A 19,001-nucleotide genomic window follows, 5' to 3' on the forward strand; every position below is an offset into this window, starting at 1 on the left:
AAAATATATGTTCTGCAAATATAATAATAATTGTGTTTATTGAAGGTGATTTTTAGTATCAAGATTTTTTTGAGACTTGCCTGATTTTTTTCATAGATCTATGACATTTAGAAAGGGTGGGCCCCGCAACTCACCATTCTACTTTCGGACCCCGTGAAGTCTATAAACAAGAAAGTGTGTGTGTGTGTGTGTGTGTGTGTGAAAATATATGTTCTGCATATATTTTCAGAGGCTCTAATCCTCCTCTGTATTTCAAACAAAATTCCAAACAATGATTCCACCATAACCATCTTTTCTTTGAAATATGCTTCTTTATTATGCAAATTAATTATATTCTTTGATGATCAAAGCAAAAACATAAAAGCAGGGAGGTAAATGTGGCGAATATAACTATTATAGATGTTTGTAAGTACAAAAGCTGACATGCAATGAAATTCTGATCCACCTGGTGACAAAAACATATTCCAGAACCAGACAGGACAGTGATTTCCATTTTTCATTTAAAGAAAAGGAAAGAAGAATATTATATATTTATGCTAGCTCAGCGTTTTRGTGTGAGGCCTCAAATCAGCAGCAGCAGCAGGAGGTCGACCTCTTCAGTTTGTGCAGTCTGGGTAAAAAAACAAAGAACAAAAGAAAGACAAAAACTATTAAGTGATTTGATGTAGACAAAGAGTTGTTTTTTATATATCCTTGTTGTTTTTACCAGAAGCAATTATAAAGCCGGTTGACACGGGCGATGTCATTGACGCTCATATGTTTGGCGTGTCCAAACTTCTTTTTTGGGTCGCTTTTGGCAACGATGGTTGGTTCCTCATTTTTGGAGAACGCCATGCTTTAAAAGAACAAATACAGTGAAGATAATTAAAGCAGAGCAAACTTTATACTTTATTACTGCGTGCATGCGCATAAAGACTCACTTGTCATATTCCATGACAGATGTGAAGTCATATGGAGTCCCCAGGTTGTTAGTTTTCTTTTTATCAAAGTTGTGCCTTTCTCCTATCCAGGAATTCAAAACAAAGAAAACATTCAGTCACAATTGTTAGTTAAACTTATGGTCAAGTGATTGATGTAAAAGTTATAAAAAGCAAATCAAGTATGCTTTTTTCTCTTCTGTTTGTTGTTTTATTTAATTTCTATATTACAAATAGAACTAAAATGCTATTAATTCATGCAAAACCTGTAGTAATGAACTTCTTGGGTATTTAATGTTTATATTTTTATGCTATATACTTAATATAAAAATATATACATACACATTTTTCTGCTAAGCTGACTGGTTCTATTTTGCACATTTTGAGCAAAAATATAAATTTTACTTTACACAGTTGACTAAAATGATTTGTGAACTTCATCTTCACATGTCAGGTTCCTGAAAATCTAAACCATATCAGAGATAAAATGACTTATTCATAGAAATATGTATATTTTTAAAATGAACCATTTGAACGACATTTGACAATCCTCTGGACTTGCATCATTGAATAAAGTATGTTTTAAAGATACAAATTTGCTAAAACCTTTATTTTAATCTGTGTAAGTGAAGTACAGAATAATGAAATGGATTCTTTTGACTTCAAATTTACCTTTCTTAATGTTCTCGTAGAGAATCCAAACATATTTGTCTCTGTCGGAGCGGACCTGTTCATGGTCAAAGCCCAGAGCGTGAAGAACCTCGTGTTGCAATGTGGAGCGAGAAAAGCATTCGCCTTTCTGCAGAGASAGTGCCTGTTCTCCGCCCTGACGTCCRATATCGGACGCACACCTGAAATATAGGCAACATTTTAAACAAATTTTTAGGAAATAATTACATCCTCAGGCTGAAGCCCAATAAAAGTTTAATTATTGTTTCTCGTGATTATTTGTGGTTGTGCTGCTAAGCTGTTGGCTGAACTGTGACTTCCTGTTTGTCTTAAGGAGCTGGAAWAACTTTTCTAACAGAAAGTTTTCCTGGATCAGTGCGTCTGTGTGTTCTTATGTGCACATTGCAAAAACATAAAATATTTCCAAGTATTTTTGGTTGAGTTTCTTGTGCAAATATTTTAGAACACTTGAAATAATAAAAAAMCAACTTTTCAGCCTAATGAAAGAGCTTGTTTTAAGTAAATTATCCTTTAATATTGTTGAAAAGGTTTTATTTCCTTTGGCAGATTATTTCACTTCTAACAAAACATTTTTCACATTACAAGTGAAATAATCTGCCAGTGGAACAAGTACTGTTTCATCATTATTTACTTAAAACGAGCTTCTAATTTCTGAGTTATTTCATCGTTTTTCAGTTGCACTAAGATATTTGCAATAGAAATTAGAGAGAAACATTTGGGTTTTGCAGTGCATGCTGTGTATTCTCAAATCCCCAGTCGGTTGTGGCACATTGGTACTGCTGGACRTTTCTTCTTTTTATTTTCACTGTTTCCTCATGAATGCTCATTGTGAGGGATTTTTGCAAAGTCGATAAATACACTAAACATGTTAAACATGCTTTGTTTTAAGCATAGAAGCCACATTTAGAGGTGTGGAGTGTACTAAGTTTGGGCTAAGGTTAGACTCCGGAATAGACTAGCAAAGGTTAGGGTTAGGAAAAATGTCTGGTTTAGGCATAAATACAGCTGCTAAACTGAATGGCAGTTAAAACAAAGTCCACAGTTTGCATACAATTACATGGATTTGCATGCTTGTGTGTGCTTGCGCGTGTGTGTTCATACCCGGTGCCTGAAAAGAAGCGGATGAAATCACGATGATATGATGTCTTTGGGACAAAACGAATGCAAGTGCGCYCATGGAAGCTCTTTAGGCCATTAATGATGAAATTGCGTTGTTTCTTTGCTACAGATACGTTCAGTCAAGAGAATATTTTACCAATTTCAGTTGAATGAAATCAATATTAAGGCAACATTGTTTACTTAATGTAAATAATTATCCAATCGGTTCTGCTTACTGAAGCGAGGGGAGATCAAATAGGGCACAATAACAAAGCGTCCAGATTTGGGCCACTTGCAGCCTCTGGCGATGCATGGGTCTGCATTCCTGGTCTCAATATCGGAGATGGCGATGTCATCAAGCAGCTTGGGGGTTTCTACTGCAAATTAAACATAAAACCCCCAAAAATCAACATCAGTATAAACATAATGACTGTTTTAATTKTGCATCTTCTACATAAATAAATAAACCCAAGCAACAACTACATTTACATAAGTTAACTTTTAGTACTGTTTTTGTGTAATTCGTCTACTGTCTTCTCTAAAGCTTAGATCATCTCCCATTAAGCATCAAGCCGTGTTRATCTGTGTTTTCTACATTTTGCGTAACACAAAAACCGTTTTGTTCTTTCTGCTGCAAACCACACATTCAATGTAAATAAGGCAACCTGAATCTTGGGCAATTTTGCTACAATTCTCAATAACTTTATCAAAAATGTTTCTTTAAATTGTGAATATTCCGTTATTACATTGCACATTTATCTTTTAGCAAAGCTAAAACATTCTTTCTCTTAATCGTGTATAAAGACATGATGCCACTGAAAAAACAGAAAAATAATAAAATTATTAAACATTTATATAATAACACAGATTTTATTTAACTCACCAGATTCATTGTCATCATCAATTGGTGTGCTCTGCAAAAACACAAACAAATGAAAATCAAAAAATCAAAATGACAATAATCTTTCTGCTAAAAATGTGTTTCAAGGCTAATTTTAGCAGTTTTTCTACTAAAAGCAGAAGTGTTCTGTTTTTCACCCCGGATTTCCCTTTCACTAAATTTACAATATTTTTCTACTATGAGTTTCATTCCCAGGTTCAGATGCCAGTTTATTTTAACTTAGTCTTTCACTTTCAATAATTACAACCTCATTAAAGGTAAAGTTTACCTCATTGCCTTTAATGAGGTAAACTTGAGTTTTACCTCATTATTTCAAACTTACCARCAGGACATTTGTCACTGAGAACAAAAGGAGGAAGATGACGGCTGGAATCATGATGAAGGTGACCTAAAGTCAAAACACAAACAGKGATTCATCCACAAAGATGTACCAAGTGACAAACATGCATCAAAGAATASRAAAACATTYCAAAKRATATGCAAAAAACGTTTAAATGAACCATCAGTTCAGTGACATTATCATGGTGTGTATAGAGAAGCTGAGAACCTTCCAGGTGCTGCAGGAGTTTGATGCAGGATGCAGTTCAGGTTCGTCTCGTCTCCGTTTTTATGCAGCTCACAGGGAGTGGCTGAACTCCATCGTCTGGGTTTTCCCACGCTTGAAAAAAATGTTAAAATAAAAAACAAAAAAACTGAGAAAGTAAAATTTTCAGAACAGGGAACTAATAATGAAAGTGAACTAATAACATTTCACCAGAAACCAGAACCTTCAGCAGAGTTTAGACAGGTCACTGGAATCAACATTATTTTTAGGGATGAAATTAGTGTGATCAAGTTTTTCTAAGCGAAGTCATCAAAAGATGAATGAAAATAAATGCTGCAGTTTGATGTTTTTACTAATATTAAAAAGAATATAGTCTAAAAAACAAAATTTAATAACATAAGGTAAAAAAAATCTAAAGGAAGGAGTTAAAGCTTATTCGTCCAGCAAATTTTCCAGATGTTGCTGTAGTGTAAGGAAATCTTTTTTCACCTAAATATAACTTCTTCTAACATCACTGCTCCAGAAATAAAACATGTTAGATTATCCTTGAAGTTTGTTGCTTGGTTCTGTGTAGCTTTAATGCAACTTCCCYTTTAAATGACCTGCAAACTAATACAAGGAAACGGTACAATAAGGTCTTGTTCAATGCAATATTTCAGAATTAAAACATATAATCAGTATTTTAAAAGTTAATTCTTTCAGATAATTTCTGTAAATAAAAATGAACACTGCCGTCAATGACTCAGTTTTACAGTTTGCAGCGGGAGCCGACAGTTCTGTCACAGGTAGAAGATGAAGGAAACTAATAGTTTATCAGAATGTCTACTTGGGTTAAAAACAACAACAATAAAATTTCAGTCTTCAAGCTGTGTGACATTATATGAATTTAAATCATCCATCTATTTTCTTTACACCCTTGTCCCTTAGTGGGGTCGAGAGGGGTGCTGGTGCCTCTCCAGCTAACGTTCCGGACGAGAGGCGGGGTCACTCTGGACAGGTCGCCAGTCTGTCGCAGGGCAACACAGAGACACACAGGACAAACAACCATGCACACACACACTCACATCTAGGGACAATTTAGACAGACCAATTAACCTAACAGTTATGTTTTTGGACTGTGGGAGGAAACCGGAGTACCTGGAGAAAACCCACGGGAGAACCATTTTTCCACTATACACAGGGAGAAGATGCAAACTCCATGCAGAAAGACCGGGGCTGGGAATCGAACCAAGAACCTTCTTGCTGCAAGGCAACAGCTCTACCAACTGCACCACTGTGCAACCTACGAATTTAAATAATTTTAAATGAATTTATTCTGTGCATGTCTCAGATCTTCCCAGTGTTGTCAGAAAGAAAAGCCTGTCAGTGAATTTTTTGGTGATATTATACTCTAGAATGTTATTCTAAATTGAGGACAGAAATAAAAATGAATGTTTAACTTGTTGRTGTTTGTTATGGACATGAGCAAAGTCAGTGTATAAACTTACAACATTTCCACTTTTCCTGAGTATCTTTTGATGCAGTTCTTTATTTTATTTTTAGCGTACCAAATAATTTTGTTTCTTCATGTATTTCTACATGTATTTCCTTCTGTGCAGCTTCTTTAGAACTGTCACCATCAAACAGGAAGCTRCAAATGAATAAAGAACTAAAAAAATAGTGAAACCCTCCAACAGTTCAATTAATTTTATCTATATGGACCAACAACTCGTAGCTAGTGTCAACTGGAGGCATTTAAAAATGTTATATATATATATATATATATATATATATATATATAACCATGTACTGGCATATACTGGGGTGAAAGTAAGGGGGTACGGCAGGGTACTGCGTACCCCTAAAAGATTTAGAGGGGGTACGCAGTACCTACAAGAGAGGGGGGCGGCTGTCTGCTGTAAAGAATCAGTGGGTTCACTGTGCAGCCGTAAGTTCACCCACTAATTAGCCGTGACTGATTCGTTTTTCAAGAACAATCTAAGACACGACTTAATGAGTTAATAAATAATAAAATCTTGAAGCCAAACTGGAAGAAGTGCTACGTTTTGAGGAGAAAATTGTTCTGTAAAAAACGCACATTGATTAAAAAATAGACATTTCTATTTGTTGGACAGTCTTTATACCTCCAAGCACCTTGTGCATCACAGCGGCATCAGTAACATTCAGGTCAAGCCTSTTATGATGCTGAAATAATGTTTGGTTTGAAATGAGACRATTCATGCAGGAGCTAAATCAACTTTCTGTTTGGTGGTGATGAAAACAACATGGCTGACGGTTTAGATTTTGATCTTCTTGGTAGAAATGTTTTAGATGCAATGTTGCATTTTGCCATTACTGCACAAAACAAACATTCTGAACTTTACTTATGGTAGTTACGTTGACATTTATTTGTTTTAGAAAAATACTTGTATTTGTCTGACATTAAAATGTAACTTAGAGGTGTGAATGGTGCATAGAGACAAATAACTGAAAAGTATAGAAGTCTGGACTGTAAGAACAGAAAAACTTTTTTGCTGCTGCTAGAATAGTATGAAAAATCATCGAACTTTAAAAAGTCATTCATGGTAAAGGTGAAGTCACATATTTCAGGACCTGAACATATTGCAAGATTCTTGCAACAGCACCATTTTCTTACTGAGGTTTTACATGTTGTGGCTTTTAACTCAGCCTATCAGTAATAAAGACAGACTGATTGGCCTTAAATGGTCTGTGTTTGATTTGAGTGAACGTCTTATAAGCAGAAGATCTGATCATCAGCTGCACAGTTTCAGACTTCTGTCAGCCTCTCTTCCATCACTGCTGRAGTTATGGCTTTCACAGTCACCATCATGACTCCAGCTCTGCTCTTCATCCTCATCTTCACAGTGGCAGATGTCACTTTGGTGAGTTTAGTTTTGAAAAGTTTACAATTTGATGCAACCAAAAATATTTAGGAACTTTTAATCTGATTTTTTAAAAGAAAGAGTGATCTGATAAAGTTTGTATTTGTGTTGCAGAGTGCACCCGTTGACGATTATGAAAATGGTGAGTGGAGTAAAATCACCAGCATTTGATGCATTGATCTTTAAATCTGTAATACTGTTTTTTTTCACTTGTTTTTATCCAGATGAGTCAGTGGGTGATTCTGAAATCGTTCCAAGACCCAAAGCTGACTTGAGTAAGACCATTTTTCAAAACAGAAAGTCAAAATAGTCACAATAAAAGGAACCTGATTGCAGATACAGATACAAACACTTGCTTAGTCAAATTTGTAAATTTGTGGTTTAGCTTTATTTAATAGTACATGTTGCAGCTAAAAAGACACATTTTTCACAACAAGCAGACAGTGCAGAGCATTAACACTTCCCCATAATGCATGTTGCATTTCCTTTTTGCTGTGTTGCAGAAACAGCTACGCTGCAGGGTGACATAGCAGTGCCGAACACTTTGAGCAGGAATGCAGATGAATGCACCGAGAGAGGCTGCAAGTGGCCAAAATCAGGACCCTACGTTTACGTGCCGTACTACATCTCTAAAGATTTCTGTAAGAATCTTTGGTTTTACCTTCAACTCATGAAAACAAATATAAAATTAGCTCTCTTTGTTATCATGTAGTTTACACCAAGTTCCATGTTTCCCACCGGTCTGTAGCTCAGGAAGAACGTGACATTATCATCAGAGGACTGCAGGGCTTCAACCAATCCACCTGCATCCGTCTCGTCCCGTGGAAGCCGGAACATCGTGATTACATCCACATCGAGTCTAAGGATGGGTAGGAACACACACACACGCGCGCAGTTATGTTTTTATGACTTGTGGGGACCTTACATTGATTTTTGTGGGGACACCATGAAAATGTCCCCACAAGGAGCAGTGGTCCCCAAAACCCCATATTGTAGACTAAATAGGACCCCACAAGTGAATAAAAACTTGGTTCTCACACACACACACACACACACACACACACACACACACACACACACACACTTTATAGAAACTACAGGACCAATACTGCATCACACACTATAAACTAAAATAAACTCTACATTTTTTATTGTTTATACATTTTTCTCATCACTGATTAAAGTGATATTACTTTAAAGTTTCACATTAATGTAAAATTTAATGTATTTAAGACATGTATTTTTCATGTATTTAGCAACTGGTTACAATTACTTGAGTAACTTTATTTTAAAAATGTACTTTTAGGGTGCATTCGCACTGCAGACTGAGGTGACCCAATTCCGATTTTTTTGATGTAATGTGACCTGTATCCGATCTTTTCATGGCAGTGTGAACAGCATAGGTCGAATTCTTTTTCGAACGTGACCCATATCCTATACGTATCCGATTCAAATGCAACCTAACGTCCAGGTCGCATTCATCTGAACTGAACGTCACTGAATCTCAACAAATCTCACTATTCTGCATCCTGATACGCGCAAGCAGGAAGAAAAACAACAACCATGACGGACTAAATGAGGATGAAGTTGTTAGTACGTTGCTCCGGCCGGATAACAACTTCAAATATGTAAGCTAAGCTCCACCGTTAGCCTCCATGTTTACTTCCGCAAACACTGAGCTCTTCTTCTTTTTATGGCAATTTGCAGAACCCTGAGAATGCTGACGCTATTGTGCCCTCTAGTGCGCATGCGGGACACTTTCAGGTCGTTTGCCSGGCAAAAAAATCGGAATTGGGTCACTTCTATGGAGAACCACTTTTACTATGCTGAACTTTTTACTTTTACTTGTGTGATTTGATTGGGACGTATCACCTTCTCAGTTCTTCTTACTGCTACAGGTCATGTTCTGACAAAACTGTACAAAACTTTGTGCCACTGTAAATATTTAGTTTTTTTACATTTTAGCTGCTGGTCCTATGTGGGCCGTCAGAATGGGGGGCAGTACTTGTCCCTGCAGAAATCAGGGTGCGTTTACAATGAAGTTGTGCAGCATGAAATTCTTCATGCTCTTGGCTTCAACCATGAGCAGGTCCGGTCCGACCGAGATGACTACGTCAGGATCCTCTTTGACAACATTGAACCCAGTTAGTTCACAAAGAAAAAAATTTACTCACATACCTGTGTAAAAATGATGCGTAAAGGTTTAACTCTGCTCTGAATTCTGATGTAGATTTTAAATTTGCTTTTGAAAAGAAGAAGACGAACAACTTGGGGACTCCTTATGACTTCACCTCTGTCATGGAGTACAGGAAGTGAGTTTTTATGACAATGCATTTATTGCTTTATGTGAATATAAATTTATTTCTTTTCTCCTGCTGTGTGTAGTTGTTGTTTTTCAAATAGAGAAATTTGCATAAATGTGAAACAGTAAACTAGATAATTGCCTTATTTTTAGTGATGCCTTCTCCAAAAATGGAAAACCAACCATTGTTGCCAGGTGCAATCCAAAGCTTAAATTTGGAAATTCAAAGGAAATGAGTGCCAATGACATCATCCGCATCAACAAACTTTATGAATGCAGTGAGTAAAACATAATGCATAAATGAATTATGCTGTTGACATTCAAACATGCTAATGTCACTTGGTTCTGATTCTTCCCTCAGCAGGACTTCCTGGGTTGAAGAGGTCGGCCTCCAGGCCTAAACGTCCTAAAAATAAACAACTTCCCTTCTACATATAAACAACATGCAATCAGAGAAATATATCACATTTACCCTGGTTATTAATATATAACTGACTCATAAAAGTAGCAGTTATGCATTAGACATTGTTTCTTTGGTACGCCAAATGGAAGAAGCAGGTCAGGCTTGTTGGGTCACTTTTGCAGCTTAAATTATCTAAAATGCTCAAGCCAGAATCTTTATAATCCTCTCATTTTCCTTTTTATGTTTCATATCTGATTCAGAAAATCTGACTCATAGTTATTTTTAATTTGTGGGATAAATAATTAAGCCTCCCTGTTTATAATTTAATTCAGTATTTAGGAAAAACAGCTCAGTTAACAGAGACAAAAATTTGGCTTTAAAACACACCTTCTCTCTTGAAGATAGAATATTTGATGGCTTTCCATATAATTCGTTTTAAAAATGTCAAATGTTTTATGTCACAAAAAAGAAAATATACTGAAAGAAAAAAAATCACTTTATTCCTATGTTAAAAATATGAGCAAGTAAAATGTTACATTTAACCTAATGTGTTAGATGATGAGAGAAAACTAAATATCATTTTAATGGCTTTTAAAGCATTTTACACTTTCACATTTCCTTTATATCATTTATTCTGTACAAATTACAATTAAAGCCAAAGCTTATGCATCATATATGTGGTTTTGACTGTTTATTTAAAACATTGTACTGGCTAGACCTTAACCTGCTGTCAGTTCCAACGATGCTCATGCATCAGCTTAAGAAATACATTGAGTTTTTAAACATGCTCAGTCTTTGAAGGAAGGTCTAGTCATGTGTTACCACTGTTGTCATTTTTTTGTTCTACATTATTATAAATGTGTCCCTTTAATATTGACACTTTATAGATGTTTATGGAGTCACTTCAAATCAAATTTTATTTGTATAGCACATTTCAGCAGCAAGGCATTTCAAAGTGCTTTCTATCATTAAACACAAAAACACAGAGTCATGTAACATTGAATAAACAATCAAAAACATTAAATTTAAAGTCCTTCAAATCAGCATAAAAAAAGAAAAAACAATCATCACACTTTAAACAATCATATATTTTAAAAAAGCACTTAAAGAACTTTAGTGTTGTGATGCAAAATTTTATTATTCCTTTGTACAAGATTACAAAGATATACAATACTAAACTGTTTTTATTCATTAATTTGGCAGTTATTTATTAAACCTTTTACTTTGACTAATACATTCCTGTTGAATGTATTACCGTAGATTTGAATGCTGTACCGTCTTTGTCCAGCAGGGGGAGCTAGCATATAAATCTATTGAAACAACTAGTATTTAAAAAGCTGCCATAGTTTTTCTTTATGAATGTTAAAATACAGACTTTTAAAAATATTTTCATCTTAAACTTGGCAGAAGTGTAGCTCCATATTTGGTGCGTTGAGACGCCCTGTTTCAGTAGCGATACTGCCGTCGAGAGGTGCCTGGGTTAAAAAAGATGTTCATAAAGAAACAAGAACCAATAAAGAGAACACACACAGGGTTATTATTATTATTATCATTTTTTTTACTTACTGCATTCGTAAAGCCTATTGACACGAGTGATGTCATTGGCGCTCATTTGACGGACGTTTCCAAACTTCTGGTTAGGATTTGATTTTGCTTCGATGGTTGGCCGTCCATTACTGGAGAAGTCGTATCTTACAGAAAACACAAGCAAATGCAAAGTAAAACCACGGAAAAAGAGTTTTACAAAAACAAACTGACGATGATTCAACAAAATGATCACTAAAATAAATACAAACACAAGAAAAACTGTCTGAAACAGGGAGACAACGCAACATAAAAAAGAAATAAAACTCTGAGTTAAAAGTCAGTGTAAAAAGGACTGTTTTTAAATGTTTTTAAAAGATAAACTCAGCCTCAAATGAAATTGTGGAATCTGGGATTTACAGGTTAACGGTTTCAAAAGTATAATACATTCAAATATTGTTGTCAAATACAGAAATGAAGACATCAATAAGTTTTTAGTTTCCTTTAATGTAAATAAGATTKAGTCCTTTTAGCAAGCAAACAAAACAAAAACCTGATAGTTGTACTCATTTGTTTTTCCACTTTAATCAAAAAACGTAAAACAGCTGAAGAGTTGAATCATCTTGGGGTTTTGGTAAAGAGTGATGATGGGATTRTGTGGAAAATAGACAGACTGATTTGTTGTTTTGTGTTGCTGTCCCAAAAATGCAAACTTTCAATTTACCAATTTTAGTTGTGACTCTTCAAATTCTGTATATGCATGATAAACCTGAAAACCCTTTCAAGAGAAACCTAATCTAACTTAGAAGAAGAAATCTTAAAAGTTGAAATATCTTCGTACATGAAGGTATTTGTTTTTAAAGCGTTTTTAACAGACAGGGATGTATTTTAAATCAGCAATACTCACTTGCCGTAATGCATGACCGATGTAAAGTCGTAGGGAGTTACTAAGTTGTTTGTCTGCACTTTTTTGAAATTGCCTCTCTGTCCTGTTCATGAATCAAGAGACAATTTTGAAAGATGTCAGAATTTAAAAGTATTTTTACTCTACACTTCTTAATAAACTGTTAAAACTTTAGCTGCTAACTTTGCTGGATGTTGTTGAAGAGAATCCGGACGTATCTGTCTCTGTCGGAGCGGACCTGCTCATGGTGGAAACCCAGAGCATGAAGAATCTCGTGCTGCACAGTCGAGTGGTGCACACATCCTCTTCTCTCTAACGAGATGTACTGTCCCCCTCTCTGACGGCCGATGTAGGACCAACACCTGCACAAAGACACTCTTACTTTTATATACCGTTATATTTAGACAGACAGAGAGAGGTTTCAACATTGCAAGCTGAGAGCAACAAAAACAACAAATATTGAAAACGCAAAGTTCTGATTTGAACATTGAAATTTGCACCGTTATGTCATTAGTGTTATTTGTTTTGTGAACGAGACACAAGCTGTATTTCCTTACAAATATCTGAACATTTTTTGTGTATATTAAATAAGACATATACAAAAATTCACATGTGAATAAGCTTGTTCATGTTGAAATCATGCTGCGACATCATCCTCCAACTACTTCCTGTTTTCTTCTTTGTAGTTTGCTCCAGTAGTCACATCCCTTTGCTGATAACATGACTCATGTGATGTGGTTAAAGTGTTTCCAGTGTTTGCGAAATACAAAATTGTCATGTTTACATTAAGCAAATTTATTTTCTAAATTTCAATTTGCACCATTTTAAGGTTAATGGAAATGCAGCTGGAGCAGAAACAAAGGATGGAGCCGCCTCCACCAGTAGCGGCAGAGTTTAAATGAATAGTAACATTTGTTTCCTACCCTCCGTTACGTTGAGAAAAGAAATTGATGTAATCTCTTTGATCAGAACGTTTTGGGACAAATCGAATGCATGTGGTCTGGTGGAAGCTCTGCATGCCTCTGAGGATGATGTTCTTCTCCTGCTGGGCTGCAGGTAACAGAAAAATTACATCCATTAAAACTTTGGTTCTAAAAATAACTTAATAATAACAGATTTTATCACATTTTGTTTGTAAATTAAAGCTAAAACTGCTTACAAAACTCAGAGGAGATTTGGTAAGGCACGTTGACGTAACGGCCAGATTTGGGCCACTTGCAGCCTCTGGCTGTACACGGGTCTGCATTCTTGAAAAAGGTGTTCGTTACGGCAACGTCTCCATGGAGAACGAGATTTTCTGCAACAAAAATAGAATAGATTAATATCAATTTTAGTACAATTGAAAATTTGAAGTAAAAATAAACACAGGAATAAAATAAATCTGTAAAATGGTCAGCAAAGACAAAGAAACAAATCCAGTAAGATCAGCTGTGGTTGTTCAACTATGTTCACTGTGAAAGCAGTTGATTTGTTTCCATTAAATAAGAAATAAGATGGTAAAAAAAACACTTACATGATTCCTGTGTGTTTTGGTTTGGGTTTGCGGCTTTTGTTATGGGTTATTTATGGTTCATAGTTTTTGCATTGGTTGTTCTTTCAGGTCTGTTTTTATAAGTTGTTCCGGTTTTTGTTGTTGGTTTATTCCAAATTAAGTTTTTTCACTTCCTGTCAGTTTTTGTTTTACTTCCTGCTCACAGGTTTTTTTCTTTAGCTGTGATTATTGGTTTTACCTTTTGGATTATTCCTGACACGTTCTTCAGTCAGTAACTGCATGTCCATTGGCAGCATAATTGAGCCATTTGACCATTCAAAAATAAATTATTTTCGTGTAAACACGGTAACTTTGAAAAATTTTAAAAATGTTGCAATTTGATATTTCTGAGCTACCAGTGCAAGGACACTAAACAGACAATGAAGCCAAACTGAACATGTAATTTAATGTAGTAAAATCAACATCATTATAAGAATTTTAAACATTTTTATCTAATATGAAGTGTTTTCTTTGCCATAAAGTCTAAAAGCAGAAGTGGGACATTTGTACTCGTCCTCCTAAGCAAAATTACTTCAGTGTTTTGAAGTGACAGAAATGTTCAGAAGCAAATTTCTCTAATTAAAATTTATTTATTTATCAGAGATGGAAGTTTTATTTACTTTCCCTCCACTCACTCTATAAATGTTTAATTTGTGTACTTTGAAGTTTTATTTAAAATCTGTGCCTTACCTAAGTCAACTTTGGGCCTTGAGCCGTCGTCTGTGAATTCATCTGAAGGAGAAATCAGAAGATCTTTAGGTTTGAAATATTTACGTTTTACATGAGTAAAGCTTTGATTTCAACTCACCGGTTTGATTTTTCATTTCAGCAGGCGCACTCTGCAACACAAACACAAATTTACACATTAACAGCCAGTTAATAAACCTTTGGTTGACTAATCTGCTTTAATGTTTTCTTTAAAGAAAGTATGTTTGTCAATATTTGCTTTTTTTTTTGCTTCAAATTGGTTTCTGACAGCTGAGGAAATTAAACCAGAAATCCCAAACTTACCAGACAGAAATCCATCACTGAGAGGAAGAAGAAGAAAATAAAAGCTGGAGTCATGATGATGATCCTCACAAGTTTTATGTTGAAGCAAAGAAACAAAGAGCTGCTTGTCTGAAGAACCAAGTCAGAAATTAGCTGATCTTCATCTCCTCTCAGTTTATAAACTCATCTGAAAACGTATTAAGGCCCTTTTAAGGTCAATCATAAATCCAAAACGTTGTCTAATAGGAAGAGTAAAAATAGGAAGTAAACTAGACTAGTAAAGCTGTTACTGACACACGCAGGAGATGATGGCAGCATAAGTGACTCACAGTGATTCATCTAATGCATCACATGTTTCCTAATCTTACAGTGTCGTCTTTRCACAGTTTGTAAATACACTCCTACTCACACRCTAACCTGATTCTTGGGGATTTTTTACCTGCTGTCTCATTTCCTTACATGGCTAAAACTGCCTGATTCTCTCTTTTTTTAGACAAACTGGACAGTTCCAGAGAAAATGAAACACATGAAGCACATGATTATTTGTTTTGGTCATATAAGCCTAGAGCAACATTTCCACCTCCACCTAAAGCCTTCTTGTCAGCTTTGAAGACAATGAGGTWAAAAATTCAGCAAAGCCAAAAATTAACAGGGGGGAAGAAGACTTCACTTTTCTGGACAGAGGTCTCCAGGGTTGTTCCGGAAATATGCTGCAGTAATCCCTCCAGTTTCAGGGCAGCAGCYCCMCCAGCACTGACACAGTCAGACACGCCCGGCTTTTCTCTCTGGGTTCTTGGTATTTCCCAAGCTTCTTCTTGATGTTGCTCTTTCTTAATGWKMRMCAYTGCTTTGTCTTCTACGACAGCATAATAAGGCCATTCCTGTTAGAATGGCCTCCKTTTCCAGAAGATAAAGGAGRAGTGCATTTCTGMCACAAAACTCAGAAATTTTGAGAATAATCTTAGACATTTTCTAGAAATAAACTAGGACGTATTTAAAAAGTCAAACATGTGCTAGAAAAGTTTTTTTCAGAATAATCTCAGAAATTTTCARCAACAATTGGACATTTTTAAAAAGTCAAAATTTTAGAAGAAACAAAAAATTTTTTTTAAGATTAATATAAAGAAATGTGTACAGAACGTGAACATTTTTGAGTTTGAAAAGTTGAAAATTTGCTAGGAGAAACTCAGAAATTTTGTGAATACTCTGAGAAATTATCCTTAAAAAGCACTTGGAAATTTCTGAGTTTGGTGGAAATTTCTTTTTTCCTTTCTGCGATGCTCCTAATATGCCGTACTCTTCTGTCGATCACCRCCGCCTGCGGTTTGTTTGACCATCATGTGTTCATTGGTCAGAACCAGAAAGTTCCTCAGGATCTTGATGTGTTTCCTAGTTTGACTGAGAGAGTCTGAAGTATTGACWCTGATTTCCTGATCAATATTTCAGTTGTTTGGTTCTGGTGTTCCATGTGAACTTTGCTGTTACATGTTTTACTGGAYCTGGTCCATTTTTGCACCTGGTATTTAGCAGAAGCTAATGCTAATGTGTTAAATTCWWTTGACATATTCTGTAATGCCCTTATTTACTGAATTTGTGTTTATATCTTRTTCTCCATTGTCTGTGTTTTTATGTTATTCTTGTATTTTTYTTGTTTGAAAAGGTTTTTGGGGATAAAAAAGCTGCATAATCAGTCTTGACCCACTTCAGAATAAGGGTGTGAATATAAACAGTTACTTTGTTAATTCTTAACAGTCAGTAATCGAAACTTCAACACAAATGCTGAACTTTATTCAACTGACAGCTTAAAAAACAACCAGAAAATTTGATTAATTTTACCCATGTCTAGAAGCCTTTAATTCTGYAATGAAGATAATAYGCTGATCAATAAAAACACATACAGTTATAATCAAAAYCATGATTTTATTCCAGCCTCTCTGCAAAGTAAAAAGCAAAAAGCAAATTCAAATCAGAGCTTTTAATGAATCTGGGTGAGAAAACTCCCATTAACATGAGATGCAGTGCAACCTTTGACCAGCAGGTGGCTCCAGATCTTTTTAAAAAGCAGGCTGGTTTTTGCAGTTTAACTTTTAGCCGATAATTTTCTTGCAGCAGATCAATTCTTGACTATTGGCTGTTGTTTCTTCAGGAGATTTTATYCTGAGAGARAGAAAGTAGGGTCATTTAGAGACTACTAAAACAGTTTGAGATTTTTAAAGACTTTTAAACTCTATTTTTAGGACTCACTGCATCTGTAAAGCGTGTTGACGCGGGCGATGTCGTAGATACTCATCTGAGTGGCTCGCCTCCAGTTCAAGGTAGGATCRGACTTGGCAATGATRGTAGGCAACCCATTTTTGGAGAATGCATATCTTAAAGAAGACACAAATATATAATTAGAATTAAGTATGAATAATTCTTGAAGATAATTATGCTGTTAATTTCAGTATGGCTCTCCAGTTAGACATTCCTCTTCCAAAAGTTTAAAAAGCTGTCCAATCAGAAAAAACTAAAAACTGTGCCAGGTTAAATCTACAAGCTTTTGTAWGAGTTTGAATAAATCACATTTTCCTGCTGCAACTCACTTTCCGTAATGCATGACGGAGTTGAAGTCGTAGGGAGTTCCCAAGTTGTTGGTCACTTCTTTTTTGAAATTGTTCTCTGCTCCTGTGCAGCAGACAAGAAAAAATAAAGTATCAGTTACTTTCAAACATTTAACCATAAATATTTTCTATCTGGAAACAGTAAAAACACAAGCTGGAGTGTGGACCTGGCTTGATGTTTTGGGGATAAATCCAAACGTAACGGTCTCTGTCAGAGCGGACCTGCTCATGGTGGAAACCCAGAGCGTGAAGAACCTCATGCTGAACTGTGCGGTGGGACAAACATCCATCTTTATCCAGGGAGATGAACTGTCCTCTCCTCTGACGTCCTACGAAGGACCAACACCTGACATGTTCCCCATGGAGAACAAAACAAAAAAACCCACAATGTTAATGGTGATGTGTTTGTTTTACTCCGCTTACTTTAGAGAATTATTCTAAATGTTTTCCTGCATTTTGAAACTCAGACCTCACTAACACATAATACTTCTGATATTCTTCTTTTTATGCTGGTTATGTAAGGGAAACCAGATTGTCTAAATTTAGACACATGCTTATTTTACACACAAAAAAGTAAGAAAAACAGTARCATGCATAACAAAGCGTGGCTATAGGTGTGTTCAGAACTGTCTTAGATACATAAAGACTCAATCATGTGATTCTTAGGCTCATTCTGCCGAATGTTTGCATTGATTGTTTAGAGGTTTGGTTGATTTATGCTTAAGGAATAGTCATGATGGTTAGTGTTAGAGAAAATGACTGGGCATAAAGGAAGTTACTAAAATTAGTCAACACAAAGTCATTGGTTCCCATATAAGTACCAGTATTTTATGCCTGTGTGCATGTGCGTTCATGTGTGTGTGCGTGTGTGTGTCTGTGTGTGTGTGTTTGCGTGTGTGTGTGTGTGTGTGTGTGTTTGCGTGTGTTTGCTTGCGTGTGTGTGAGAACAGTGTGTTCCTACCCCTCGTTTGATTTGAAGTAGATGAAGTCCCGATCGTTGCTCCTGTACGGGACGAAGCGAATGCAGGTGGTCAGCTCAAAGCTCTCGAGTCCTCCAAGAATGACGTTACGTTCTTCTTGAGCTGCAGAAAATTTAACATTTATTTAAATCACTTTATTTCATTCTCGACTGATGAAAAACTAATAATTGGCAATAGGCCGGTAACTTGTATCCGAGTACATCAATGTTTAAAAACATGCATTTTCAAAGCAGCTAAATTGTTTCCACATCCAGTTTTAAGTGTTCAAAGAATCTTTGAGGAGATATCAGAGAAAATGGCAGTGATTAAATTATCTTCTGCAAGTCATGAGTGGTTAAACCGCCAGCAGAAAGCCAATACACACGATAACATGAGTTTCTTACTTTATGAAGAACAGAAAAGGTACACCAGATTATTAATGCCATGCTAAGGCAATAAAAAAATACATAAAATTATGACAATAATCTCATTATATCACAAGAATATTATGAGTTTATTATGAGAATAAAGTCAGAATCGTACAACTTTATTCTCACATTATTACGACAATTCTCATTTCAGTTTGACTTTATTCTCGTAATTTTATGATTTAGTTTGTAATTTTATTTATTTTATGTTTTCTAAGTATGGCCCTATCACTCCATTGTGGTGTTCCATTTTGAATCTATAAATTAGATCATGCATCCTTTCTTTCTTAAATTTTTGTATTAATTCTGTAGTACCGTAAACATATGG

General features: G+C 35.5%; 4 protein-coding genes across 6 annotated transcripts in view; 1 reads left to right on the top strand and 3 right to left on the bottom strand.

Annotated features, from left to right (window-relative positions):
- Nucleotides 1-301: 301 nt before the first annotated feature.
- Nucleotides 302-4,241, bottom strand: LOC103462956 (low choriolytic enzyme-like). 2 transcript variants are annotated; one of them, XM_008406029.1, is made up of 9 exons: nucleotides 4,154-4,241; nucleotides 3,929-3,994; nucleotides 3,589-3,619; nucleotides 2,942-3,082; nucleotides 2,709-2,829; nucleotides 1,590-1,768; nucleotides 921-1,002; nucleotides 707-835; nucleotides 302-610 (listed from the first exon to the last, which is right to left on the bottom strand). In XM_008406029.1, coding segments are annotated over exons 2-9 (738 nt in total). In that variant the 5' UTR covers nucleotides 3,983-3,994; nucleotides 4,154-4,241; the 3' UTR covers nucleotides 302-609. The 2 variants fall into 2 exon arrangements, with proteins under 2 accessions (XP_008404251.1, XP_017159404.1); XM_017303915.1 differs by having other exon boundaries at nucleotides 4,107-4,160.
- Nucleotides 4,242-6,924: 2,683 nt separating this feature from the next.
- Nucleotides 6,925-10,687, top strand: LOC103462955 (high choriolytic enzyme 1-like). 2 transcript variants are annotated; one of them, XM_008406027.2, is made up of 9 exons: nucleotides 6,925-7,032; nucleotides 7,147-7,174; nucleotides 7,257-7,307; nucleotides 7,536-7,673; nucleotides 7,781-7,901; nucleotides 8,998-9,176; nucleotides 9,263-9,344; nucleotides 9,488-9,612; nucleotides 9,696-10,687. In XM_008406027.2, the coding sequence occupies exons 1-9, from the start codon at nucleotides 6,958-6,960 to the stop codon at nucleotides 9,770-9,772; spliced, it is 876 nt and encodes a 291-aa protein (XP_008404249.1). In that variant the 5' UTR covers nucleotides 6,925-6,957; the 3' UTR covers nucleotides 9,773-10,687. The 2 variants fall into 2 exon arrangements, with proteins under 2 accessions (XP_008404249.1, XP_008404250.1); XM_008406028.2 differs by having other exon boundaries at nucleotides 9,699-10,687.
- A 114-nt stretch (nucleotides 10,688-10,801) lies between these two features.
- On the bottom strand, nucleotides 10,802-14,914 carry LOC103462954 (high choriolytic enzyme 1-like). The gene is made up of 9 exons (XM_008406025.2): nucleotides 14,708-14,914; nucleotides 14,505-14,535; nucleotides 14,387-14,428; nucleotides 13,325-13,462; nucleotides 13,089-13,215; nucleotides 12,349-12,527; nucleotides 12,169-12,250; nucleotides 11,304-11,428; nucleotides 10,802-11,212 (listed from the first exon to the last, which is right to left on the bottom strand). Exons 1-9 carry the CDS (start codon nucleotides 14,759-14,761, stop codon nucleotides 11,184-11,186), a joined length of 807 nt encoding a protein of 268 aa, XP_008404247.1. The 5' UTR covers nucleotides 14,762-14,914; the 3' UTR covers nucleotides 10,802-11,183.
- A 1,672-nt stretch (nucleotides 14,915-16,586) lies between these two features.
- Nucleotides 16,587-19,001, bottom strand: part of LOC103462953 (low choriolytic enzyme-like) — a 23,515-nt gene continuing 21,100 nt past the window's right edge. Inside the window, exons 5-9 of the mRNA XM_017303853.1 lie at nucleotides 18,248-18,368; nucleotides 17,454-17,632; nucleotides 17,269-17,350; nucleotides 16,931-17,055; nucleotides 16,587-16,843 (exon numbers count right to left, since the gene is read on the bottom strand). Coding sequence (XP_017159342.1) covers nucleotides 16,839-16,843; nucleotides 16,931-17,055; nucleotides 17,269-17,350; nucleotides 17,454-17,632; nucleotides 18,248-18,368 — 512 coding nt within the window. The 3' untranslated portion in view covers nucleotides 16,587-16,838. The remainder of the gene's footprint in view (nucleotides 16,844-16,930; nucleotides 17,056-17,268; nucleotides 17,351-17,453; nucleotides 17,633-18,247; nucleotides 18,369-19,001) is intronic.

Source organism: Poecilia reticulata, linkage group LG3 (genome assembly GCF_000633615.1).
Source record: "Poecilia reticulata strain Guanapo linkage group LG3, Guppy_female_1.0+MT, whole genome shotgun sequence".
In the NCBI taxonomy this organism is placed as follows: domain Eukaryota; kingdom Metazoa; phylum Chordata; class Actinopteri; order Cyprinodontiformes; family Poeciliidae; genus Poecilia; species Poecilia reticulata.

What these genes read in the sequence shown, in the direction of transcription:
- LOC103462955 (XM_008406027.2), top strand. Translation starts at nt 6,958, where the DNA reads ATGGCTTTCACAGTCACCATCATGACTCCAGCTCTGCTCTTCATCCTC. An exon ending in CTTTGACAACATTGAACCCA is followed by an intron (nt 9,177 to 9,262) that starts GTTAGTTCACAA and finishes ATTCTGATGTAG; the next exon opens with ATTTTAAATTTGCTTTTGAA. An exon ending in TCTGTCATGGAGTACAGGAA is followed by an intron (nt 9,345 to 9,487) that starts GTGAGTTTTTAT and finishes CCTTATTTTTAG; the next exon opens with TGATGCCTTCTCCAAAAATG.
- LOC103462954 (XM_008406025.2), bottom strand. Translation starts at nt 14,761, where the DNA reads ATGACTCCAGCTTTTATTTTCTTCTTCTTCCTCTCAGTGATGGATTTC. An exon ending in CTTCAACAACATCCAGCAAA is followed by an intron (nt 12,251 to 12,348) that starts GTTAGCAGCTAA and finishes ATTCATGAACAG; the next exon opens with GACAGAGAGGCAATTTCAAA. An exon ending in TCGGTCATGCATTACGGCAA is followed by an intron (nt 11,429 to 12,168) that starts GTGAGTATTGCT and finishes GTTTTCTGTAAG; the next exon opens with ATACGACTTCTCCAGTAATG.